The following is a 27,999-nucleotide window of genomic DNA, read 5'->3' as shown; positions in this document are numbered from 1 at the left end:
TACGTAGCATATTTTACCCGTCACCAGAGACACCTAATTACGTAACTATCGGGAACTTTAGCAGGAGCAGTTTCTGATGAGGTACGTGACAAAGTTGCCTCACAGCTTGCCACCCTGGAATCCATCTCTAATTCGTCCATGCGGTTGATTTCTCATACTACCGAAGGGGAGGCTAGAGCAGTGGGTGCAGGTATTGTTTTGAGACGTCACACTTGGATGCGTTTATGTGACTTTGCAGGCCCTTTTAAGTCTTCTTTTGCCAACGCTCCTGTTGATGCTTCATCTCTTTTTGGCCCAAAGGTAAAGGACACATTAGCCAGGTGTGAGAAGGATGGCAAGACCTTGTCTACTGTGTGCATACATTTTTCCACTCCCCAGTGATCTTGTAGGAATCGGTGGAGTGGAAAGATGTGGTATAGAAAGTCCCAGGGTCCTTTCCATGACACATGTGGTGAGTTTTTCTCCCTGGGGCAGAGGGGGAAACTCATCAGGAAGATGCCCCAGAGGCAGAGGGGGTCCGCGTATTCAGGGATCTAGGGATCATTTCTCTGGACAAGCCCCATCAGTGCTCCTGAAGAGCGGCCCGATTGCTTACCTCTGGAAGCAGTCATGGGACTGTTTTCTCTGCACCACCTTGCCTGACAATCCATAACGATAGATTCTTGGGTGCAGACTATAATAACCAGAGGCTACAATATCCCCTTTGATATTTTTCCAAGACTGCTAAGGTGAATCCCTGACATTCTAACCAGTCAAAGGGAGGCAGCAACTCAAGAAATTCAAAAGCTGCTCAAAAAAGTCATCCAAGCAGTTCCACCAGGCCAAATAGGATCCATGCATTACTCAAGGTTCTTGTTAGTGGCAAAGAAGACAGGGGACTGGAGGCCAGTTTTGGATCTCAGCATCCTAAACAAGTTCTTCAGACAAATGAAATTCCGTATGGTCACAGTTCAGTCTATCCTTTTGTTTCTGGAGAAAGACGATTGGATGTGCTCGATAGACCTCCATGATGCATATTACCGCATAAAAATGGATAAACGCTCCAGAGATTCTCCTGCTTCTGGCTGGGAGCCAATCACTACCAATTTCGAGCTCTACCCTTTGGTCTCTGGAGTCCCCAGTGTGTTTACCAAATGCATGGCAGTGGTGACAGCTCACTTGAGACTGCAAAGATTTCGGGTGTTTCTGTATCTAGACGATTGGCTCCTTACTACCCCCACCAAGCATCTACTGGTAACAGCCTTACATTACACCCTAAAGCTATCAAAATCCTTAGGGCTCTATATAAATGAAGATAAATCCAAGTTAGCTCCTTCTCAAAATGTGGAATTCATAGGGTAACAACTCAGTCTTGCCTAGAGTCTCCCTCCCACTTCACAGGTTACAGTGACTAAGATGTCAACTCCGAGTGATACTCTCGCAGGACAAGGTTTCAGCTCGTGCAGTCCTTCAGCTACTTGGATCAATGGCAACATCTATCACCATAGTTCCCCTAGCAAGACTGCACATGAGACTCCTACAGTGGCTCTTAGCGACTCAGTGGTGTCCGTTGACCCATCACATGTCCTTTCAGAGCCACATAAATTGCTGCAGACAAAACTTCATTTGGTGGATGAAGCCAGAAAAGGCCCTTTGGAGTCACCTCTTCTCCCCATCACAATCCACCGTCACAGTGACCACTGACACCTCCCTGTTAAGGGGGGAGTATTTCCAAGGAAGGACAGTCCAAGGTGCTTGATCCCCGATGGAGGCCAACCTACATATCACTGTTCTAGCGTTTAAGGCAGTGCTTCTAGCATTGCAAACATTCCAATCTGCTCTCCCTTCAGGAACATTTGCTATCCAGTCAGGCAATATGGCCATAGTCTGGTATATAAACAAACAAGGAGGGGCCAAATACTACCCATTGTGTCGAGAACCATGAGAATTTGGCAATGGGCGATGTCTTTCAACCGCTTTCTGATAGCAATGCACATTCCTGGGGATTCAATGTAATTGCAGACAAGCTGAGCAGATGCATCTTGCTGCCTCATGTGTGGTCCCTCAACCCTGTAATGGTGGTGGAGATCTTCAGTCGCTGGGGCCAGCCTTGCTGTGATCTGTTTGCTTGCCCTGCAAACCACAAGTGCAGCAGCTATTTTGCACCAATTCCCCCTCAGGGGGAGTCCCTGAGAGATGTTCTAGTGCACGATTGGCCCACAGGACTTCTTTATGCTTTTCCTCCCCTGCCTCTGATCCCGCAATTCCTAAAGAAAGCTCTTCGGTTGAGAAGCAGAGTAATTTTCATTGCCCATTTTGGCCTCGACAAGTTTGGTTCCCCTTCCTATGGCCTCACCTAGTACACCAACTGTGGATTCTAGACCCAACTCCCAAATTACTGTCACACCCACAGGAGTTGGTATACTCGAAAATATCAAGTCTCAAGCTGACAGCGTGGTTCCTCCACTTCCAGTAATCACCAGGCAAAATAAACTATCCTCCCTTGTACTAACATTCTTCTGGCTTCGCACAAACCATCCACCAGGAAACTTTATCTCAACAAGTGGAAGAGATTTCACCATTTGGTCTCAACTCCAGTTAGTGCTGCATTACACTATTTGTCACACCTTCTACATTCAGGAGTGCCAGCCTCCGCTATTCGAGTCCACCTGGCTACTATCTCCAATTTCCACAATGGCTTCCTAGACTTAATTGCTCATTGCCTCTGTAAAACCTTTTTAAAAGGTTCTTGCACATTAGACCACCCTTGAAAGAGCCAGTCGAATCTTGGAATATGACAATACTTCTTCACTCCTTGACCTGATCCCGTTTTGAACCTGCTGCCACTTGCGATGTAAAATTTTTATTCTGGAAATCTCTATTCTTGGTAGCTATTACTTCAGCAAGGCGAATATTTGAGCTTCAAGCCTTGTGCATAAAACGTCCCTGCATGGTCTTTCATAAGGACAGAGTATCTCTCCGGACTAATGCCTCCTTTTTACCCAGAGTTATTTCAGATTTGACTATTAATCAAACAATTGACCTGCCAGTCTTCATTTCCAATTTTTCTAATAAAGAAGAGTACTGCCTGCATTTATTTGGATGTACATAGACAATTACAGTTCTGCTTGAACAGAACAAAATCATTATGAAAATCTGACTAGTTATTCATATCCTAATCAGGACCACACTTGAGAAAACCTGTTTCTAAAGTAACTTTATCTAAATGGTTGAGAAATTGTATATGCTTCACCTGTCAACATAATAAAAGTCCTCTACCGACTAATGAGAAGGCACATTTCAACCAGATCAATGGCGACATCTGTTGCCTTTCATTCAAGACCTTCCATGGATGATATTTGTGCCGCAGCTACATGGGCTACTCCTCATACCTTTATCACTCATTACAAATTGGAGTTGGTCTCCAGGGGGAGAGCATATTTCGGTTCAGTGGTGCTCAGGAATATTCTTCCATAGGGCCTCCCAAGGCATAAATTAGCTTGGGACTCTGTCCCATCAGTAGTGAGTGAATGAAGATTAACAACATCATATAAAGAAGATATGTTCTTACAATAATATTCCATCTGTGTGGTTGAGCTTTGTTCATTCATTACATCCCACCCTCCTTCCCTTTCCGAAAGACTCCTGGAGGTTCAGATTTGTTACAAATCCCGGATTAGGGAACTTGCTCAGAAAAGCCTCCGGCTTCTCTCTTCTGGGCAAACTCAATCTGAGGTAACAGGGAGAGGGGCACTATGGGTAAGCTTAGCTCGAAAGTTTTTTTTTGTCTAGCGCTAGCTTGTTATAAAGGCCGAGTCTGTTCCAAGGACAGAACCGATACCCATCAGTAATGAATGAATGAGGATCAACAATACAGATAGAACGTTATGGTAAGAACATACCTTCTTTTTTCTCTGGCTTCTTCCAATTTGTGTAAGGCCTTCATGAAGGGCATTTATTTGTTCTCAGACCCCCGATAAAGGACCCTTCTCCTCCTTGGAATCTTACTGTGATCCTTCAAGGTTTAACTTTGAAACCCCTTGAACCAGCAAACAAATTTGATCTGAAATTTCTTTCGTGAAAAACAATCTTCTTGGTAGCTGTAACTTAAGTTAAAAGACTTTCTGAACTCCACGCCTATCAGCCAAAGCCCCCTTAACATTTTTTTTTTCATAAAGACAGGATTTCTCTAAGGACTAACCCTTCCTTACTGCCTAAAGTGGCATTGGAAAATAACAGCCTATCCATACAGTTACCAGTCCTTTTTTCCAGATTTTCCTAATAAAGACTACATCTTTCATCTCCTTGATGTGCAGACAGATAGAATTTTATCTTCACAAAACAAAGCAGTCAGGAAGTCAGATCAGGTTTTTATATCTTTTCCCCTAATCACCTGGGTCAAGCAGTATCTAAAGTTACTCTAGCTAAATGGATTACAAACTGCATTTCATTGGTTTATTTCTCAAAAAAGACTAAATTTGCCAAGACCTTCTTGAGCTCATTCAACTCAGTCCATGGCTACTTCATCCGCCTTTTGGTCAAGCACCTCCATTGGCAACATTTGTGCTGCAGTTTCTTGGTCAAAGACTCTTACATTTGTTACACATTACAAGTTGGATATCATATCCAGAAACAGAGCTTCTTTTGGTTCATTAGTGCTCCGGCATGTCCTTCCATGAGGGTCACCCGAGGGCTATGTAGCTGGGGACTCTGTCCCACTTGTGAGGAAGAATGGAAAGGAGAACATCAAATTTGTAATTATGTACTCCCCATAGCTTGGCATCTGTGCTGACCATTTTCATTCTTCCTTACCCCCCCGTCCCTGTCATTCCTGGAAGTACCCATTAAACTGTGTTTAGAACCATTTAGTTCCAGGTTTGAGCCCTGCCTTCTATTTTTATCTTTCTTGGACAAGTGTGAGATTAGGCAGCAAACACGATCTGAGGTTATTAGGATGAAATGCGGCATTATGGGTAGAAGGAGACGTTCAAGAGCTGGATCTGAAGTCTAGTGTAGGCAGCTGAGTCAGATCCAAAACCATTTGAGAAAGAATGAAAATGGACAACACAGGTGCCAAGTTATGGTGAGTACATAACTTAAAATTCATGTCCATGAATCAGTAAATAGTACCTGAATACCCTTCCCAAATGCATATGCTTATATGCTTCTGGTTTTATCGCACTTTGCGTAATCCTAGTTGATGCTATCTATAACATCTTACCAGTTTATACGTTTTACATAAATTGAGCTCCATTTCTTAATAGATTCCTTGTGTTTCCTTTTCTACATAAATTGTATTACACATTTTTTTCTTTCTCCTCGCTATTCATGCAACAATTCAGTTATTTTCAATTGCTGTTATTCAAAATCTGTGTACAACTGTAAGTTATCCCATCTTTTCCTGGTGCATTATCTGCTGTAACTTTTGTTTAGGCATCTTTAGCTTTGTTTTAATATTTGCTTCTGTTATCTTTAACGCTTTGTGAATTTTCTCCTTCTATCAATATTTTCCTTTTATTAAGATTCTGTAAATACATCTGAACACTTCCACCATCTTGACATCCTGACTAAGGTACACCTTAGACTTGTCAACTTATACATGCATACATTTTCTTTCTGAAATAATGTAACTAGCTAACGAAGGTTCTTTTTCCATTTTAACATTTTTTTCTAATTCTTCACGCATTCTTTCTTCATGTTATATAATTATCTATCTTTGTAATATTTTCTGCAAGAAAGATGTTTTCTGTTATGTACCATATCAGCCGACTCTACATACGTTCATTTTGGCTTAATCCTTTCATCTGTCCAGAATTATAGTTAATTTTATCTTAACATGTCTCACTTTATATTCTCCAGCTGTCATAAGGTCTTATTCCTAAATGATCTTCCAATAACCTTTTAAAGTATCAAATTATTTATGGTTTCTGTACAAAAGTGACATTGGTTCTTCTCATTCCACAGCCAACCAGCATATGCCCTTTGGTTTAATTTATTTCTACACTTCATGCTCAGTGATCAGAAAACTGTATGTTCACACTCTTATCAGTTTGCTTTTAATCATTTTTTAAGTTAATACAGCTCTTCTAGATGTATATCATCTTTTTCATTCACTACCCACAGTTCGGGTCGCTTTAATATATCCTTATTTACTTTTCCACGTAGCTTCTTCTTTCTGCATCCATCTTCCAGGCATAATTAAAAATCCTCCTACAAATGATTGCAGTGTATATTAATAAATATTACTCCATTTCCTCACGCACCTCTATTTGCAGATTATCTTTAGTGGGGAACATATGCTGTGCGAGATCTTATAAATGCATCTGCACATAATCGCATATTAAACATCTTGTTTTATACCATTTGTATGATTGTTTGCCATATTAGCACATCCTTTACTAATAGCACTCCTGTTGAATACTCATTAGGTCCAAAGGACCAGACTGCATTTCTCCACACCACGCAACACAATTTCTTTTCTTTTGTATAATAAACCTTGTATCATTTTAAAAGTCCTTGTTTTTGTCCAGTCCAAAGATATTTATCTTCTTACAAAATTCTAAATAGTAAGAATTGTCATACTCATTGTCACCTTTTAATTTTTTGTTTCAGATTTTTAATGTTTCTTTTTCTCTATTAGGGTCTGTTCACCTTGTAATTTCCCCTGCCACCTATGTACTTCAGACTCTGTAACAAATCATAATTTAACTCTGTTTATATTTTTCTACATTCGTCTCTCCCCATCTGTTGACTACAGTTTACAGTTCCATAGTTTGGTCATTCATGTTTTCTTGTACATTATCACTTTACTTTCCACATCTTTTTCACTATCATTACTGCCTTCTGATATTGTAACACTATTTTCCACTGTGTGTTTGATGTTAGGACAGTGCATCCATTGGTGACCTCCTCATATGCATGGAATGCATTTTGACAAGTTTCTTTTTAAATGCCCTTCTTACCATGTTTTGCATGTTCTTTTCACTGCATTCCTTTATTAGATGTACTACCTCCCAGCCTAAAGTAACAACTGATCTCTTTAGAACATTTTTTCTCTTAAAATGTGAACAATTATAATTCTCATTAGGTCAAGTAAATTACCCTTAAACTTAAATCCAACAAAACTGCCTATTCCTCAGTCTAAAAACAGGCAGGCCCTGTGACTTTTTTGATATTGTAAACCTTTTTGCAAAATGCAGCCAGTGACGTTTTCAATGTTTATGTTCACCAAAGGGGATTCAACTGTTCTTGTAGTTTGTAAACGAGAAGAGACTAATTTGAATTTAGACCAGGGTAAGCATTCATACTGTTGAGTGAAATGATTATGCAACAATACAGTGGCTTTGTTCTACAAAGCCACATAAAAAAATCTCTGTGCCTAAATGGATTATAGCTCGTATTTGAGCAGATAGTCAAGAGACCGTCTTCTCTGCTGCAGTGTAAGACATTACAACACTTTCAGGTGGCTTATTGCCTACTTTCTGAAGAGAAACTCACTTATTTTGTACCATAATTCCATTACCCTTCAAGTTGCTGCACTGTTCTTTTTGTTCAGTTTCAGATTCTAAATCCTTCAAGACCATTTTATTTTGGGGTTGCAGAATTCACATGCTCTGATATTTCTTTACATAAGTGGTTGCCTCTGAATCTTCAATGTCTACCAGATGTTTGATATGCAAAATACATTGCCCACCTGGTTGCATTTCTCCTAAATAATATGATTTTTATCACATTTATACTGCAATATATTTCACAAGAGTCAGGTTTCTTATCTCTTGTTCAGTTTATCATCTTGGAAAGCTCCACTTCTGCATGCACAGGAAGTGACATAGTAGGGGAAATGTCTTCAGTGTCCTGCCCAGATTTCCCCAAATTATTTTGATGAATGCAGTGGGTGTCCACTTAAAATAAGCCTCAAGACTAGTGGGACTAACCCTCCCAACAAAACATTAAAATAATGAACTTTCTCAGGTAAAGTTTTGTATTTTGGGCTAAATCTACTCCGGCACTTTCAGGAACTGTCTCACTATATTGGCTTGTTGGTGAGAGAATTCTTTTAAGACCATGTGGATCTCGTGTGTTTATCCTGAGTTGGAAACACTTTCATAAGTACTGCCTACGATAAAACAAGACTAGAAGAAGTAGGAACAGCACTATAGAACATGAAGTCAAGGAAAGCAGCAGGCTAAGATGAGGTCACGGCAGATGTGATGGTGATGCATGAGTTAAGGAAAAAAAATGGCTCCTGAAAGTACTCACAGCAGTTTGGAGAGAAAGACTTATCCCACATGACTGGAGAATACACATTCTAGTGCCAGTGTACAAGAACAAATCAGACATTGTACATTTCTGGGCAGTATAGTGGTATCAGACTTCTGTCAAATGGTATGACATGGCCGGAGAGGGTGATTAATAAGCAGATACACAGAGTAGTAGAAAATAAGATGGAAGATGAACAGTTTGGATTCAGATCAGGATGCAACATGTCTGACCTGATGTTTGCAGTGAGACCGTGTAGAGGAAGAAAGAGCTAAGGAAAGACTCCAACTGGGTGGTTCTCTGCGGAAGTCCGGTATTATTGTTGTAGAAGGTAGCAGAGTGGCATTGAATCATGAGAGGTTGTGACATTTGACGCAACACCCTGTCCCTATACAGAAAATGAGAAAAAAATCAGGATAATGAATTATTGTGAATGATCATGATAAAGGAGACCTCTCTCTCTCAGAGCTGGAGCTTGTGTGTGTGGACCTTGACTGTTCCCTGCTAGATCATCCGGTAAAGTATGATGTAGTGGTGGTATAGTCTACTTGAAATCTAAAAGACTCAGCATGTCCATATACCTCTTATCAAGAGAAGAGGGATTTGACCACAGGATACTGAAAATTTTCTGTTAAAATTGAATGTAACCATGAAGAAAATGTCTTCTGGAGGTGACCCTGAAATTTGAGAAGAAAGTCTTCTCAGAATCTAACAAGCAAGGAGAATGAGTTGTATCTTTCTATTCACCATATGAATTGGGTAAGTTAGGCCTGTCTTTTCTAAACCATTGTTTTTTGTTTTAACACCTTTATTAAGTTATCACTTAAGACACGGACAAACATACTTTAATAGAAAGGAAGACAAACCATAGTGGCTGGGGAAGTCTGTAGTTAGAGGGGAAAGTCTAATGCCCAGCATCCATCCAAGGATAACTATACACCAAAATAATTTTGGCAGAATAAAGTGAATCCCAAAAAAGAGCACAAGTTATACAATTGGACCTGTCATCATTGAGCATCACTGCTGTCTGCGGGGTGATGATTGACACCTTTATACCTTGATGGAGCTTATATTTGGAAGCATGCAACCTAAAGATGTCACATATGTTGTAATCCCATAGTAGTAACTGAGCTTTGCCTGAGACAGAGTAGTCTGCAGCCGCAGGCATTAGTATCAGTGATGGATTTCGCATTTTTTTTTACTATCTGTGGACATTTAGAGGGGAAAACGTCTCAATGTTCTGCTTCATAGTAAGTTTAAAACCTCTCAAAATGGAGTACATGTTAATTGACAGCTACCACATTTTTGAATGTTTTAGGTAGAATCTGACTTAACCACACAGACCCTTAGTTTATTTAATCCGCTATTGTATTGAAATCTAGGAAATCCTGTAAGTACTTTAAAAGCAGTGGAAAACAGGTGATGACACCTGAATGATGTGGTTCAGTGGTATACTCTGTGATGTGAACAACAGGTAGTGATGACTCTTGAATGACGTGGTTCAGTGGTATACTGTGTAATGTGGAAAACAGGTGGTGATGACACCTGAATGATGATGTGAGAAACAAATAATGATGACTCCTGAATGATGTGGTTCAGTGGTATACTGTATACTGTGGAAAACAGGTGGTGATGACACATGAATGTTGTGATTCAGTGGTATACTCCGTGATGTGAAAAACAGGTGATGATGACTCTTGAATGACGCGGTTCAGTGGTATACTGTATAATGTGGAAAACAGGTGGTGATGACACCTGCATGATGTGGTTCAGTTGTTGTGTCTTTCGGCTTATCCCGGTTAGGGGGTCGCCACAGCGGAACTCCGGTCCGCTAATGTTTGGTAGTGGATTTTTACGTGCCGCGTTACCAGCCCTGACACACAAACTTCAACGAAGGCACGCCCATTCATGCATGCCTCCACACACAAGACGCTCTAGCTGAGAATCGAACGCGACAACGTCTTGCTGTGAGGCAACAACGCTAACACAGCACAACTACCGGTTCAGTGATGTACTGTATAATGTGGAAAACAGGTGGTGATGACACCTGAATGTTGTGATTCAGTGCTATACTCAGTGATTGTGTATTGATTTTTAACAGCAGGACACAAGAGGAGACTGCTTTGTGCAGGCATGTTTGGAAGTAGAACACAATACCCCAATGTGGACATTTGCCAGAAAAGTGTGGTAAAGTGGATGTGGTGCCTAGTATGAGTAGTACTATATGTTGGTTATTTACTGCATTCTCTGTCTTTCTTGAGGATTTGTACTTATTCCGAGTATATCACAGTATGGTACTTCAGATTCTGTTTTGATTTGTGCTTTTCTGCTTCTTCTGAAGAACTGCCAGGTGTAGACTAGTTTTCAAAGGATAACAGGGGCAGTACTCAAGCTATTTTGCCACACGTGGGTAAGTAATTTAGATCCCAGTTACAGTCTTACTGTATAGAACAGTAAAACTGTAAGGTATTTTGGCTTATTCAAACCATTTTTGCCATTCCAAGCCCTGGGTTCAGTGAAGCTGACAAACATACAGTAACATAGCAGTACTAGATGGAAGATCCTTCTTGGCATGCTTTATGTGTTTATTAATGGACTGTTTATTATTTTTGTATGTTAAGTAGAATTCTACACTGAAGACTAAGAGAATGTTAGGTGTTTTGTGAGTAAGTATGCATGAGTTGTTGTGAAAATTGTGTACAGGAGTTTGTGTGTTAAACTTAGCTGAAACCCCCCCCCCCCCCCCCCCCATCTCTTTTATTGTAAAACATTGCGTTCAAATATAATTACCTGTGGATACTTGTTTTTAATCTCTTGACTGTTTCTCCATTTGTTCCAAATCAGTGTTTGCTCTCCTGTTAGCTGGCATGTCCGTTATTACTGACAGCATAATTACATGCATTACTGGACTCGCCATTGAAACTAAGTTGCTCATCTTTGGATAGTCTATATAACGACAATTGTTTAGTAGATTCTTATGTATCTTTTTAAAGGTATTTTTCCTTCACAGGTCTGGAAGAAGTGTAACATTCGGATTTTTACTGTAGCTGAGATGGACGATAACAGTATTCAAATGAAAAAGGATCTAAAGAAATTCCTTTATCACCTCAGAATAGAAGCCGACGTGGAAGTTGTTGAAATGGTATATCATAAAAACTCAGTAATTTTTGTAACAGTTGGCTAAAATGTGAAGCCATTCTGATTTCTAAGCGTATATTTTTTGTTTTTATCAGCAATCCACTGATATTTCAGCTTATACATATGAAAGGACACTTATGATGGAACAGCGATCTCAGATGTTGAAGCAGATACGACTAACCAGAGCTGAGAGGATGAGGGAGGTATGTTCATGTTTCCAGCAAGATTGTTTGCATCCTACTTCATTGACCAGGAGAGAATCTTACTTGCGCATTTGTTAATACAGTTTATTTTTTTCTTATTTTTTGTGAAGAATGTGAAAGCTTTTTCTGAACTGCCTTCCATTAAGAGATGTTCAGCAGTTACTCGAAATAACCACAATGAGAAAATGACCTGAGGTAAACCAAGAAGTAAACCCAACGAGCTACACCAAAAGTTGTAAAATTTAATGAATAAAGCGCTTTTCGTCTGCACTGTATGCAGACTTCTTCAGATACAACATTAAAATCTTTTACCACACTTATAAGGGTGGATTCAGGTATTTTCAATTACCCAGTTAAACAAAACAATCAATTAAGCAGTCAAGTATCCTAGGATACAACAATCATTTAAGATGCAACAACTACACCTTCTTAAAAAAGTGAGGGTAAAATTTAAACTCCCACTTACAAGCATAAATAACATATAATCTTATAACTTACTTCGTGTTGAATGTGTGCTCAATGAATCTCACCCATCACCATTGTTGTTAGAAGAATTAGAACTTAAATGGCAGATTAGGTTAAATGCTTACATATCCCCAGGTTTAAATGAATCATGTTCATGTTCAATAAGTAGCATTCTTAAACTTAAAAGTTTGCAGAGATGAATCTGCTGTGTGTTTAACAGCAAAATTAATGTCATTGGGATTATATTAGATATTGTTAGTAGATATGCAAGTTCTTATTTACAACTTAGAACTTACAATTCATTCATTATTTCTATATCTTTATTTACATTAATTTTGTTTTTTAATTTGTGATAGTGTGGAACAGCAGCTTTTGAGAGATTCATTGAGCACACATTCAACACAAAGTAAGTTATAAGATTATATGTTATTATTTATGCTTGTAAGAGGGAGTTTAAATTTTACCCTCACTTTTTTAAGAAGGTGGAGCTGTTGCATCTTAAATGATTGTTGTATCCTAGGATACTTGACTGCTTAATTGATTGTTTTGTTTAATTGGGTAATTGAATATACCTGAATCCACCCTTATAAGTGTGGTAAAAGATTTTAATGTTGTATCTGAATAAGTCTGCATACAGTGCAGACGAAAAGCGCTTCATTCATTAAATTTTACAACTTTTGGTGTAGCTCGTTGGGTTTACTTCCTGGTTTACCTCAGGTCGTGTTCTGTGGATTTATTTGTGGTTTGTTCTGTGAATTCACAATGAGAAAATAACAGAGATGAGTTGTTAGGAAATGTAAGATTAGGTTTCACTTGAATGCAGTTTATTAAACATAAATACAGTATTCTCTTTGCATAGGCCTAGAAATGCAACCATATTAAAGCAGCCTTATATAGTCATTTTATGTTTTGCATTTTACGTGCAGTTTCAATAGAAAGGTTGTTTCATTAGAAATGAATTACCTTCAGTCAAGAATACTGATAAGAATGAAATGGGTTAACAAAATGTGCAGTACATTGAGTACATAGATGGTACGAGGCTTGGGAACCAAGGTTAAAGAGGATTATAGGAAATTTACAGAGTTTGTTATTAGGCAAGATGCTTTGTTAGCTCGGACTGATACACAGTTATAGCAGTGCAGTGCAGAGAGGTTTGGTATAGACACTTGAGTGAGTGCAGAAGTCAGGTCAAATATTCAGCATTCTAGGATTTTAATTAAAGTATATTATTCAGGAGGAAAGGAATAATTGAGTATAATGAATGTAGAGGTTATGGACATTGTCTATTTCTCTTTATCAGCACCATTATTGGAAAATAAAATTTGATTTGGATATTGCTGACTATTTATGGACAGTGAGTACAGAAGCTACAGAGAGTATAATTTAGTCTGTTTCAGTTTATCAGCACTATTGGAAGAATCAAGATCTGATTCGGATATTCTTGACATCTATCCCCACTGTACGTAATAAAACCTTAACCGAACTACATTGTATACAGACTGTTATTCTGAAATGTACAATAAGTTTTGGCACATAAAGAAGAAACTGGCATGTTTCAGCATAGTTCTGGGTAATTAAAAGATAGAGACCTTCATTCCAGTAATTTCAGCTTCAGTTACAGTATCATACAGTCCTTTCAGTTCTTACAGGAAGCATCATTCTAAAACAAATAATTCCAGGAAATGTGAAAGCTTCTGATGTAGTAGTTGTAAATGAATTTTCATCATGAGACTGTCATTCAGAAAGCAGTAACAGCTAGACCATCCGAAGGGGGCGGGGTCATTACAAGATTAAAAAAAGAAAGGTAAAATAAGCAGTCTGTGTCAGATCAAAGCGTTAGTGAATGTAATGGGAAAAGGAGACAGCCTCAACTTGTCCATTGCCTGGAATCTAGAGAGTAAGATAAGTTGACTTCATATATGGCAGTAGAGGTCTATTGACATTACCACATATCAGCTATGTGGTCCATGTATGAAGGAAAGTGAGATGCTACAAGGGTATAAGCTATTTGGACATTGAGTTGGTGGAGATAAGAGTACATTTGAGGGAGATAGTATTGTGGTGGAAGTTGTAGATAAGGATGAGGGAAGTGAAGAGGTCTTTTAGATTTTGACCCATAATCTGGACCTGATGACAATGAGCTCTTGATGGATAGCTGCAGTATATAAATCACCAAATACAGTGGTTAAAGGAAAGCAAAAATCCTACAGTCACAACTAGATCAGCAAAAGAAAAGAAATGTTGTCTCGTGCATGTGCTGCACCTTGATTTGCTTGTCTCAGCGGGACAGTGTACAGCTAAGGAACACATTCAAATGATTTATTGACAGATAAGAAGCTGCATAGTGACTTGAGCATGTAATACACATCATTCGATGACCGTCAGTGAACATAAGTTCATGTGTTGCTGTATATGTCATATCTATACGGTGTATTGCAGCTGCATAGTACTTTTCCTGGAACGCTAGTTTCTGCACCAATGCAGATAATTCCCTCCAGTATGTTAATGATGTAGTGGCCTCTAAATTAAGAATCTAGTGCAGTGTTACTATAAAATTATAGAGCGGAAGAGGTTGGCTGCATTTTTTTATGCTGTATATTGCTGGCTGTCTTGTGCTGACCTCAGAATTTGATTAAGCAGCTGTTTTGAACATTTTCATGGTGAGTTTAGTTTCACCTCTGTCCCTTATTTGTGTTCATTTTTTTCTGTAGGTGCATACTTTTTGTGCTGGTCATGCTTTGTTCCACACACGGGTCCCCTCAAATTATCTATGGTATGATCCCAGTTATTCTAACTAGGGGTAATATATAACTGTTGACCATGGGATAGACAAAGCCAGTCTAACACTAAATGGAGTAGGTTAATTCAAGCACCAAAAGGGAAACTGGCTAGGCTTAAAATGGCCTACAAGGCAGCCAGTGTGGTACTTTCCTATGACCCTGTAACAATCAAAACCGTTCATAGTAGATGTAAATGTGTGTGTGTGTGTGTGTATATACATGCACATGTGTGCATACAAGGAGCACTAGTGCAGTGACGTACAGTGGTAAAACCCCGTTTCCTCCTTGCACACACAGACACGCACGTGTGTGCATACAAGGAGCACTAGTGCAGTGACGTATAGTGGTAATCTGAAACCCCCCATTTCCTCCTTGTTACACACACACAGACATTACATAGTACCAACACAGTGACCCCCATATCAAACTATGAAAGTTTTGCAGGAAAAGCACAAAACAGTGCCTTTATGACTAAGAAAGGAGGCATTTATATGAAATAAGTGTTCCCTGCACCCATTGCGTGGAGTTCTTCACCTCGCACACCTGCTGCTTATTGTGTGCACTGACTTAGCCAAACGATAACTACATAGTTTATCAGAAAAATGTTTCCGGGATATGAAGGGGAAAACAAAGCACCATGTAAAAAAAAAAAAAACTGTCATGTTCAGATTTCTTTTTTAGCAACACTTGTGTTCCTGAAAAAGGCAGGGTTAAGCTGTTTTTAAATGACAGTGTTAAAAATATAAGTATAAATAATGCAACGTATTAATATGGTGATCTCAAATAAAAGGCCTCGATTTTCCTCTAAGATTGGAAATAACTACTCTTTTATGTGCTCTCATCAAAGAATCAGACTTAACTAGCGTATATATTGTTCCTAAGCCTGAGACGCTACTGCAGCTACAGACAGGAACAACCTTGGGCTATGTAAATGGAGGGGAGGGCAAGGGGCACCTTAATAGCCAGTGTGTGAAGATGGGGATGGAAACCCCCCCCCCCCCCCCCTTGTGAGGAGTAGAATGTGCATGCAACATTACTATGCTGGAATGCGATTTGTAACAGAATGGGCAGGAGACATTACTATGCTGGAATGTGATTTGTGACCAAATAGGCAGGCAATATTACTGTGCTGGAATGTCATTTGTGACAGAATGGACAGGTGACATCACATCCCAGCATAGTAATTTGTGACAGGATGAGCAGGTGACATTACTATGCTGGAATGTGATTTGTGACAGGATGAGCAGGCGACATTACTATGCTGGAATGTTATTTCTGACAGTGGCAGGCAACATTGCTATGCTAGAATGTTATTTGTGACAGTGGGCAGGCAACATTACTATGCTGGAATGTGATTTGTGACAGAATGGGCAGGTGACATTACTATGCTGGTATGTGATTTGTGACAGTGGGCAGGCAACATTACTATGCTGGAATGTGATTTGTGACAGAATGGGCAGGTGACATTACTATGCTGGAATGTGATTTGTGACAGGATGAGCAGGCAACATTACTATGCTGGAATGTTATTTGTGACAGTGGGCAGGCAACATTACTATGCTAGAATGGGATTTGTGACTGCTGTGCAGCATAACTTTTGTGAGGTTTCTCATATCCAGAGTTAATCTGGTGTGGCCACCGCAGCAATGGGTTTCACTTGTGCCAAATTTGGCTCCTTATCATGAACTTTGTGTGATTGTGCAGTTCTGTTTAAAAAAAAAAGTTATTTTGCAGTTGGTTTGTGAAACAAAATTTGTGGATAGAGATGCAAGATGACAGATGAAACGTTCATGAGATGAGAACTCACATGGTAAATTTGAAGTGAAAATGTTAAATGGTGAACTAATGGACATTCTTTCAACTTAGGTGCATTACAAAAATACTGTTAAATTAATTTTTCTTGTGTATTAAACGCTACAAGTTTTGTAACTGTCATTATGCAATTCTGTCTAAAATGGCATTTCACAGTTGACTTATGAATTGACTTTTCCAGACAGAACTGTACAGTAATCTATATATTTTTTTTGTTTTTTTTCTTCCACTGCCTTCCAAACATCAACTTCCCCACAGGAGACTTGCGTTTCCTGCAGCCAGTAAGGAGTGAGCCATGCAAGGAGCCTTTAGGGTTGTTTGTGTTCTTGCTTAGACCCAGCAGGATGTGAGCAGTGGGGAGTTTTGTAGCTCAACCTTGTAATTCCATCTCAGTGGTTATCTGAGTACCTGAAATACCACTACTTAACCTTACGTCTGAGCATGCATTCATGCACAGACAAGGACACTCGTCAGCTTGGGTAGCTGCGTGTTCTCAACCTTTCCATGACTGGCTGCTGCTTTCAATGCTATTGCGTCTCTGCCCTTGGCATTGGTGCAGAAGAAGAACTGAGTTGGAATCCACCACACCTTCCCCAAAGATAGGTGAGCTGTAGGCACTTATTTGTGTCTGTCCCTCCCCAGCTGTTCAGTATCTAAGCCCCTACTCAAACATTGGGTCCGCAGTCTGGTCTTTATCCTTTTGCACCATAGAGCTAAAATTGCGCAGTGACATTGCGTAGTGGTAACTCTCCGATGGAGCTCATAAATGGTATGCTGTAAACCTGCATCACCCCACCCCATCCCGTGCCCCCAGCTCATAAACTGTATAGCCTTCTCATATTTGGTTATGACAACATCAGTTTACAGTTGATCTGCAAAACATTTTCAAAAAGACTTGCACAATAGTTCATGAGATGGGAACTTTATTGAAAATGTTCGTCAAAAGTGTTAAATAGTGTTATAGTTTGCTAGTGTAACAATGTAAGGGGCTTTTTTTCTGACAGGCATCAGAATTGTGCATAAACACCCTAAAAAACTAAAACAGCATATGAAAAATACATCAGTCCACAAATAGACTGTTGTCTTAGCAGATTAGTGCCTCCAGTGTGAGCACTGTAAGGAAATAATGGAGTTGGGAGGGTTGCCTAATGGTTAAGGTGTTTGCCTTACAAGCGCAACGTGCAGGGTTTGAGTCTCACAAGTGATAACTGGCTAGGCTTAAAATGGCTTGCAAGGGCAGTTAGCTTAGTACTAATCTATGAACCTATGTATCTTTTGGTTGGGAGGGTGGCCTAATGGTTAAGGTGTTTGCCTTGCAAACACAATGTGCAGGGTTTGAGTCTCACATGGGATAATTGGCTAGGCTTAAAAAGACTTGCAAGGGCAGTTAGCTTAGTACTAATCTATGAACCTATGAACCTATAGGGGTAAGAAAATACTCCAACCTGCTTTGTAAGGCCTCATTTGCAGAACATTTTGTTTCTCTTTAATGTCCTCAGAGTTTGGCATTATTTCATGCTTCCTTATTACATCACTGTTAAGTGATAGGAGCAGGACACTTCATCATAAAACAAATTAGTTTATATGGCTACGTAGCTTATGTTCCTCATAATCTTTGGCCTAGTATTAATCCTGTGTTCCTGTCAGTGGGATATTTTTTCTTATTGATTTTTTTGGTTTCTGCTTGTTGTCCTTTTGATTATTGAAGAAGCAAGTATATCAAAACCAGTATAGTTAGTTTTTATTTGATGCTTGAAATCACATCTAGATTATTTTTTCCTGGTAAACGAGTATATGTTAGCAATGGTAAAGTGGCACCGTTTCTTAATTTCTCTTTTTGTTTCTTTATTAGTACTTGTTGTTTTAAGGGTCAAATGCTACATTTTTTTTTCTCAACAATCCCTATTTTTATCCAGCCATTTATTCACCTAAAACATTGCATTGACTAGTTATTTCTGGGTGAGCTTAGATAATTACACTGTGGCATCCTTTTAGAAAGGATTGCAATAAACTGAAGGATTATTCCTTTCTGTATGGACTAATAACCATGGAGCAGTTTCACTAGTATGTTCTAAATTAATGGCTGCCATTTGGCTGTTGCAGCGGTTGTGTTTATACTGTCTTTTGTTTTAAACTGATAACCAGTATTAATGTCCTCTTGTATCACTGTTGCAGTATTCCTTACAGTAGGGATCCCTTGCCAAGTGCAGACTGACGTCCGGCCAGTATACCAAAGCCTTAGGTTGTAATAGTAGCATCATACATCACATGTATGCTCCCTGTGCACTGCATAGGACATAAAGGTGACTTATGGATACATCATCATCAGAACAACTTTGCCGCTAGTTCGAACGCCATCTTTGATTCAGTCTGAATGCTCTTTTGTCTGCTGGTTGCTAATCCGTTTTCAGATAAGTGCCCTGTTGGGGGTTTTCTTATTTTACTTTTTGCTGGTTGCTGGCTTACATATCATCCAGAAAGGGGACATGCCAGTGTGGGAGACATATTCCCTAAAAGGGCCATCATTGGCAGTCTTCGTTTTACTTTGGTGCTTCTTACAACCATATGTCTTGTTCTCTGTCAGACGTTTGTCTCAAAAACTTTGCATAGTCTGCTTTCCTCTCTGTGTACATAGAGAACCAACTTCTTAAATTGTTGATTCAAGGTACTATAGCAGAATCGTCCTGACCTGAAGGTCAGCTGTCTGCGAAGAGAAAGACCAAGAAAGTTCGGTCAGGTTCTTCTGTTGTACCGCCTGCACTGGAAGCTGGAGAAAGTCTAGAGGACCACCTGCTGCGACTTCTTTGGAGGCCTGCATGGACACGGCTCGCACGTCCCCAGAGGTTCTGTGGATGTCCGTTTTGGATGTTGAGGGAGAACTGTGCCTGATTATTTCTGAAGGGCCTAGGGGATTTTCCGCAATCCTTGTTATGGAGGAGATTCCTGCTATGCTTATTGAATGTAAGCAGGAGTCTGTGCCGCCTAAAATATTTAGGGCTGACATCCCTTTAAAAAAGAAAAATACTAAGCATATTTCTCCTGCTCCTAAGGATCCCTCAGTGTGACTAACAGAATTTTACACAGGGTTTGTTTAATACCCTTATGGCTTTGAAGCCTCTTCAGTGGGTCTCTGTTCTGGCTCCCCCCTTGGTCGTCTTCTCTTAAGAGGCCTACAAAGCAGGTTTCATCTGATGAGGGCTTTTTGGCCTGTTCCATCCAGGTTCCCTCCCCTTGGATTATGGTTCAGAGAAAGAGGATTCCATTGGTCCTGATTCTCCTTTTGAGGAGTTTTTCTTTGGGAAACTCTTTCCCATACGATGGAGTTTTTTTAAGTGAGATTGTGTCCAGGTTTCTGATGTCCAAAGGTGGTATTATGAACTCCTTCAAATGGAGTCTCCCAAGCTCTCTGCTATTTATCCTGTTCTCGATGCCTTCTTGGATACTTTTTCTGCAGCTTCTTAGACTCCTGATTCCCAGCCCCCTGCTCCTAAAAAAAATGATAGGCTTTATATGGTGCCTGATAATTGCAAACTTTACAGATTTCCATCAACTGACCCTTCTGTTATTTCGGTCTCTTTTGATAAAGCCTCTAAGCTTTTGCCTTCTACTTAGTAGTTCCCCTCTGAGAAGGACATCAGAACTGTGGAGAGGCTGGGTAAGAAAGTGTATATTGCTGCTAATCTGGCCTTCAAGGCTGTCAATTATCAGACCCATGTCCAGGGTATACTCTGGCTCTTCTCTCTCAGGCTTTTCAGTTATTTCAGATCTTGATTGTGAGGGGAAGGCTTCAGGCCCCTCTTTGTTAGGGTCCTGTTTTCAAGTGGCCAGCCATTCCATTAAATTATTATGATACAGCTGATCCATTATCTGGGGGTGCTGCTTTTGGTCCAGTGTTATGGAGGTACTCCTAGCTTCGCCTTCAGCCTCTGCCTGAACTAATGGATGCTTCTCTTGAAAATAAGAATCTATTTGGTTCTGCTGCTGCTGAGCTTTTTAAATCTCTTTGGGAAAAGGATAAAACTCTGCAGGAATTGAAACATATTTTTGTTTCTCCTGTTCCCAAATTTCAGAGGAATTACCCTACCAAGTTTGCCTTTGTCCATAGACAATCTCGCCCTCCTCCCAAGGATAAAAAGGGTGCTAGAAGAGCGCCTCCTGCTAAATCTACTCAGACTCCTACAGCTCAGAAGCCTCTCTTTCCAGGCAAACCAGGTTCTGTCTGACCATCTTCTTCCCTCCCTCCTCAGCCAAGTTCCTCTATCTCTAGCCCTCAGTAGTACGTCCCATCACCCGAATGGCACACACTGGTTGCCATGTATGCCTCTTTCCACAGCTTATAGGTAAGTACTTCACTAGCTGCCCCTATGGGCCATTATAAGCTTAGCCAATTTTCTTTCAGAGGTAAGAATCAAACTCTGTACCTTGTGTTTGATACCAACCCCCAACCCCACAACAAACACAATGATGAAGCAAGTCACACCTAAGAGATCTTCATATACAGGAATGCAGTTATTAGGGGTGCTTGCCACGTCATACGGTGTCATATCTACACACCTAACAGCAAACATAATCAAGTCCGTCATCAAAATGCTTCCCCCTCCTTATATCATCTGACCTTCTAGTAGCATCCTTCTGTCTTCAAAACAGTTTACAATCCAGACAATACACACAATTATGCACACTGACTAAAGAGCAGATAACCTCCTTCGGTTCAAAGGTGTGTATTAGGTTAAGACCACTAGGGCCTTTTTAAGCCTAGCCATGCATCCCAAATTGATAACAAGTTCTCTGGTACTCTTTGTAAGTGTAAGCAGAGGCTTGGGAGAACATTTACAAGCAGGGACCTAGAAGATGAACCCATTTACTGGTTGCCTGTGTTCATTGTTGTAACTCAAAAATACAAAGAAATGCCAGACCCATGTTTACTAAGAATGCCATAATAAACAAAACATCTTTCTCCACCATACATCAGTCTGGTGACGTCCAGCCCAACCAAGGTCACAGCCAAACCCCAAACCAAAGAATACATCTTAAAAGTTTAAAAATAGTCACATTAAACCTTAGAAGCATATGCAACAAAAATCACAGATTTTCATGTCTAGATGATTTAATGCAACCCAGATATCCTAGCCACAGTAGAGACATGGCTAAAACCTGAAATAGAAGATGAATGCTAGAAGTCTAAATCTCAAAATGCACTTGTTCAAAGCACTCCTTAAAATGGAGAACATCGACATTTGTGCTGCAACAGAGATCTGGTTCAAGGCAGCAGAAAGCACCCCTGCACTACCAGGGTATAACTCATTCCACACCTTTGGGCCCCAGAACATTGACTGAATCTCCAGAGGTGGTAGTGTTTCCATATTCATAAAGGATACGCACACCTCCAGACTGGTAGCCCAACATAACGCATCAGAGATACTTCAGGTGCAGCTAACATTGGGTAAGACCGCGTTAGGGTCGTAGCCTGCTATAGGTCCCCAACCATGTCCCAAGATTCACATTCCACGTTCCTAAGCACCCTGGAGAATATTAAGGTCCAGCCTAACACACACGTACTAGGCGACTTCAACTACCCGTCCATTAACTGGGAAAGCTACTCATGTGCCAATGCACTTGCCCAGTGTTTCTTGGGACTTCATTAATTCCAATGGCCTTGACCAGCTTGTTCTTACCCCCACTAGAGGTAGCAACATCCTTGACCTGGTCGTTACTAACATGGGCGACCATTGCTCTACACCCATAGTCAACTCCTCCCTGGTTAGATCTGACCACAAAATGATCACCTTGGAAATCCACATCCCTCCCACCCCCCGCAAAAATAGCCACCATGAAAGACTTCTCCAAAGCTAACTTTGGGCTCCTAAAAACAGAGGTGGCTAATTTCACGGTACCCATGCAAGTGGAGAATAGTTGCATGACCGCCAAATCATACACCAGTGCACTGTGCAAACACATACACAAATGCTTGGATCTTGCCATACCCACAGTCCTCCAAAAAAAGGAAGCCAATCTGGTGGTCCCCTGCCATAAACAAACTCTACAACAGACGGAGGAAACTGATGCGGAGTAAGGCAAAGTCCCAAGACTGGACAAATTCCCTTATTAGCCTCAACAAAAAGTTGAGATCCGGGGGGCGGAGCCTGAATGGCTAACTGAAAGCAGCAGTATTATAGAGCTCCATATAACTTGTTAAATAAGACAGGAAAAAAATATTCTTTTTTTTTCTTCAAAGTATAAAATCTTATAGATAAAGGACGAATTTACATAATTAGAAACTCTGGTGAAGTTTTGCAAATAATTTCCTGTCAAAAGGCTTGAAGATGTATTCACTTGTTAAAATGAGCAACTCAAAGAATTTTCACCAGGATGCTGCCTTAAAGAAGGAACTACAACAGATAGCATCTGCCCTGCAGGAGTTGTCTTTGAAGATGGATGATTTTAAAGAGAACCTGGAAAATCTTAAAACAAGCAGTCAAAAACAGGCCGACACCCTCAAGGAAATGCTGCACCACCACTAGACAAGGATAACATGAATAGAGGTTTCTCTAAATGACTTAGAACGCAGACTTAAGGAAGAGAAAACACAGTAAGAACTGCTTCTTAAACAAAACACTTGGTTAATAAAATAGATGACTTGGAAAATAGGGAGAGGAGAAATAACATCAGGATTTTTGGATTACCTGAAAACACAGAAGGTGAGGATATTATTTCCTTTTTATCCAGCTGGATCCCTGACTTTTTTAAATTTAAAAGGAGGACTATCCTTTGGCATTGAAAGGGGGGCACAGAGCTCTTGGAAAACCTGCTACTAACTCAAACTCTCCTCCTAGGTCAATAATTATCAAATTTCTTTCATACTTGGACAAGGAACTGATTTTAAGATATGCTTGGAGGAAGGCACCTCTAAAATATAAACAGAGCCTGATAAGATTTGATAACGACTATTCATCTAGAATAGTGTAACAAAGGAAAAAAGGGTGGCCAATGATAAAGTTTCTGAAAAAATAACATCAAGGCACAACTTGGATATCCAGCTAAGATAAGAATACTGTATGCCAACGAGATGAGGTCTTTTACTGACTTGGAGGAAGCCTCTTCATGTATTAAAACTAATAATGTGATTACTTTACCAGAAGATATGGATTGGATGTCACTTCTCTCAAGAGAACAAAAACAAATGTCTGGACAGATGTCAAAAAGAAGAAGCAAAAGACTGATACTATTACAGCCAAATCTCTCAAAGCATCTACTGTGATATGAACTGTTTTAACATTACTTTAAAGGACCAATTTTACTGCTTGGAATTTTAAAACAAGGGTAACTAACTACTAGAATCTTTATCTATATTTTTTGAAAATAGATGGCACATGAGAGTTTTCACATTACCTCAGGTATGTAAAACAGGGTACTTTTCTTTCACAGAAGGAGGGTTATATAGCACTTAAAATATTTATACTGTAAATCAACATACATAGTATATTTGTATTTTCTCTTAATTTTCTCTTTTCTTTCTCTCTTCTCATTATTTATTTAACTGCATCTGGTCTCCCTTTCTAAATTCTGTCCTATTTACTAATGTAGTCTGTATATATTTAATAATTCACTATCTATACATAGATAAATAATAGTCTAAAATAATCTAGTTTTAAGGTAGACTAATTAGAATAGTGAACTTAATTGTTATTACAATAGTTATTAGATTAATGAGTGTCAGTGTTATGGTTACTGGGATTGGGGACATGTTCGTGATTAACTCTGAAATGTTCCATTCATGTACATATGTCCTTTGAATTATTTCCTTTTAGTATTAAATATATATAAAAAAAGGAGGGAAAAATGTACTGCTGGTTAAGAGAAGTGAAGCTTTCTTCACATTCTATTTGCGTTGCCATAGCAACAGTAAACAACTGCTGCAGTTTAAGGACACTGAATCTGCGAAAGTGCATTTAGCCTCACAGATAACAAATAAGAAAAAGTAATGTTGTTTAGTTATTAAAATGAAAAACAACCTAAGCAAGGTAAAATAAATACATAATAGGATTATTTGTAAATATTCTATGATTTATCCTCATAGGATTACATATTCTTGGAAACACAACTGAAATGTTCCCAAACTACATGTGCACTTAAATGTAGCTGCTTGATTAAAAAGTATTACTCACTTTGACATGCTGATTTCACAAGCTGTCTGCACTGTAAAAGTTACATTTTATATGTTACTTGAAATTGTCTCTAGAGCATATGAAAAGATACATATTACTTTTTGCAACATGTTATCTTTGCATTAACACACTGTACAAACTCACTTGGTAACTGATAGCTATTCATTTAAAATATCAGTTTAAATATTAAATGTGCCCTTGAAATGCTATTAACATTTTGACAAAATAGAATTTGAATTGTAAATTGTAAAATGCCGCAGTGGCACGGTGGTAGCGTTGTTACCTCACAGCAAGAGGTTCTCCCGTTCGATTCTCAGCTTGGCTTGGGAGTGCCTTCTGTGTGGAGTCTGCATGTCCTCCCCACGGTTGGGTAGTGTTCGAAAGACATGCGTGCGTAAATGGGCGTGCCTTCATTGAAGGTTCGGCGTTGAGCTGGCACCTCGGCGTTTCGTAAAAATCTACTGCCAATCATTAGCGGACTGGAGTTCCGCTGTGGCGACCCCTTACCGGGAAAAGCCGAAAGACAAACAACAACAACATAATTTGAATTGTAAAATGAATGACGTGAAAGAAATGAAGTAATGCATAGATTTCAAAGACAGTTCTTGACACTACAGTGAAAGTAAAAATATATATTCACAAGGAAGTATTGAAATGTTTTAGTCTTCCAGTTAAAATAGCTTACTGTCAACATTTTGCGATAGAAAGTTTGAAGAGCTAGGAAATCCTATTCTTTGTCTTTTTAATGATTATTAGACAGATGTTAGACTTCTGCTTAGTTTAATGAATTGTGACATATGTTTATGAGGAAAAGTGGACTCATTTACTCACATTGGACTACACATTGCTGGAAACTCAACTGAAATGTCCCCAAATTACTTGTGAATTTAAATGCAACTGCCTGATTAATAAGCATAATTTACTTTAACAACCTGAATCCATAAGCTATTTGCTCTATGTATGATACAGTATATATGTCACTTGCATATGACAGTCTCTAGAGCACACGAAAAAATACATATTATTTTTGCAACATGCTATATTTGCACTAACCATACATTCTAAACTAACTCAATTGGCAACTAACAAGTTATTTATTTGAAACATCAGTCTAAATATTAATTGTGCCCTTGAAATATTGTTTCCGTTTTGACAAGACAAAACCTGAACTGAAAAAGGAATGATTTGAAGAAGTGAAGTATTGTACAGATTTCAAAGACAGCTATTGACACTAGAATATAAGTAGAAATGTATACATGCAAGGAAAAATTGAAATGCTTTATAGTTTTATTTAAAGTAGCTTATTGTTAACTTTATGCTTTATCAGAAAATTTAAGGAGCTAGGAAATTATTTCTAATTTGTCTTTAGAATATTTACTAAAGTAGTGATAGTCACTGACTTGTTTAATGGATTGCGAGTCATATACAAGACGGACTGCTGAATGTTATTTCTGTTTACCTATGTTTGCTGAATTTCTTTTATTAGTACCGATTTAAAGCAAGGGAAGGGAAATCTCTTGTTTTTGGTCAAGGGAGGAGAGGCTTAAAAGTATTCTAACTGCCCTGAGAACTCTCTAAGATGCTCTAAATACTATTTGATTAATACTTACCTAAGGTAAGTCTTGATTACCATATAAGTACCTTCACATTCATTCTAGACCTGATGTGATTACCCATTCTGGAAGCAGGAGGTGCCCTATGCATGATGGGAATTGTCAGGGTGATCATAGTTCATTCTTAGACTCTGCTTTCTAAATTTATAAATATGTAAAAACACTGCACACTAGAATGTAGGGCCCCTCTACTCAGAGTCAGGATACCACTGATAAGCCATGTCTTTTCATAAGTGTAAGTTGAAGTTGGTCAGCTGAAGTGTGGGAAAGTAAAGGAAGACAGTACACCTACAGTAAATTCATATTTCATTGGTAATCACTCAGTCTCCTGTAGAGTGCTTTTAGTCAAATTATTTTAGTAATAATCTATTTGTTGTTGGCTTATTTAGTGTATGCTCCTCTGTTGCATTTAATTTATCCAAAATGACATATCTGACATGTCTGGGATCTCTTAAGGGCAACTAAATATTGGATATTTTCTAAGTCAACATAATTGTTTACACTACTAAAATTCCATCCTGATATATAAAATACTATAGAACAATAATAGAATAATATAGAAGTTCACATCTCTTTTAAGATTCCATCCTGATATATAAAATACTATAGAACAATAATAGAATAATATAGAAGTTCACATCTCTTTTAAGAAAATTCTCCATATAATAATTTAACATACGGAGCTCAGTTGATATTGTTGGTTAAAGGCATGAGTGATAATCCAATAGATCTGTCTTTATCTGTTGGATTAGGAATTACTTTCATTCCATGTTTAATGGGAAATTCATATTTACTTGTATTTGATACTTTAGAATTAATGTTTTATAGAAGTACTTTTTTAAAGCCTGACCAGAATTTTACCCTACTTATATTTAAAGAAGAAAGAACATTAAATTACACTCCCAAGTTTACACACTAACATTCAGTGTTATCAGAGAATATGGTATAACTACTGTAATCAAAGTAAAAAAAAGAAGCAAAAAGTTTCTTCCAACAATAACTTGAAATGGATTTAACATTCTTATTAAATACTAATGGCTTAAATAATGCAAATAAAAGATCAAACTTACTAAAATATTTAAATCTAAATAAGGCACAAGTAGTATTTCTCCAGAAACGCATTTTAAGACTAATGATAGCTTTATTTGGAACCCTAAGGACTATACAGTCTTAGCTCAATCCTCCTATAGAACAAAGACAAAAGGAGCATCAATTCTCTGGAAGAAAAACATAATCACTCCAAAAGTTATTTATAAATGTGAAGACAAAGAAGAACTACTAGCATTTGTTATAATTAAATTTAATAACAGAATATGGACCTTAGCTAATCTATATTGGATGTTCATCGTGTTTCACTGTTGCAGTCATCACTGTAGGGTTCTCCCTGCCGGCAGGCAGTCCTCAGTCGGCCAGAATCCCAAAGTCTGGGACCGACGGCTGTTCAGTCATGCTCCCTGACGTCATAGCGCCAGGAGTACAAAGCTGCCAGCCGACGCCATGTTCTCCAGTCTTTCTTGCTATGTGGTGAAAGCAGTTCGCAAGTGCCGGTTGGCTGACTCCTGATATTTTCTCGTGCTTCAGTCCG

The 27,999-nt window shown here is 39.0% G+C and overlaps 1 protein-coding gene across 4 annotated transcripts in view; it reads left to right on the top strand.

The window, feature by feature from the left end:
• Positions 1–27,999, top strand: part of LOC122810396 (solute carrier family 12 member 4-like) — a 2,349,234-nt gene that overhangs the window by 2,084,645 nt on the left and 236,590 nt on the right. For all 4 annotated transcript variants that reach the window (XM_044081998.1, XM_044081999.1, XM_044082001.1 and 1 more), the window contains exons 20-21: positions 11,249–11,380; positions 11,472–11,579. In XM_044081998.1, coding sequence (XP_043937933.1) covers positions 11,249–11,380; positions 11,472–11,579 — 240 coding nt within the window. The remainder of the gene's footprint in view (positions 1–11,248; positions 11,381–11,471; positions 11,580–27,999) is intronic.

Source organism: Protopterus annectens, chromosome 8.part1, assembly GCF_019279795.1.
Source record: "Protopterus annectens isolate FY-2018-M chromosome 8.part1, PAN1.0, whole genome shotgun sequence".
NCBI classification, from domain to species: Eukaryota; Metazoa; Chordata; order Ceratodontiformes; family Protopteridae; genus Protopterus; species Protopterus annectens.
The sequence above is the reverse complement of the archived record's forward strand: the minus strand, read 5'-3'. Positions and strand labels throughout refer to the sequence as shown.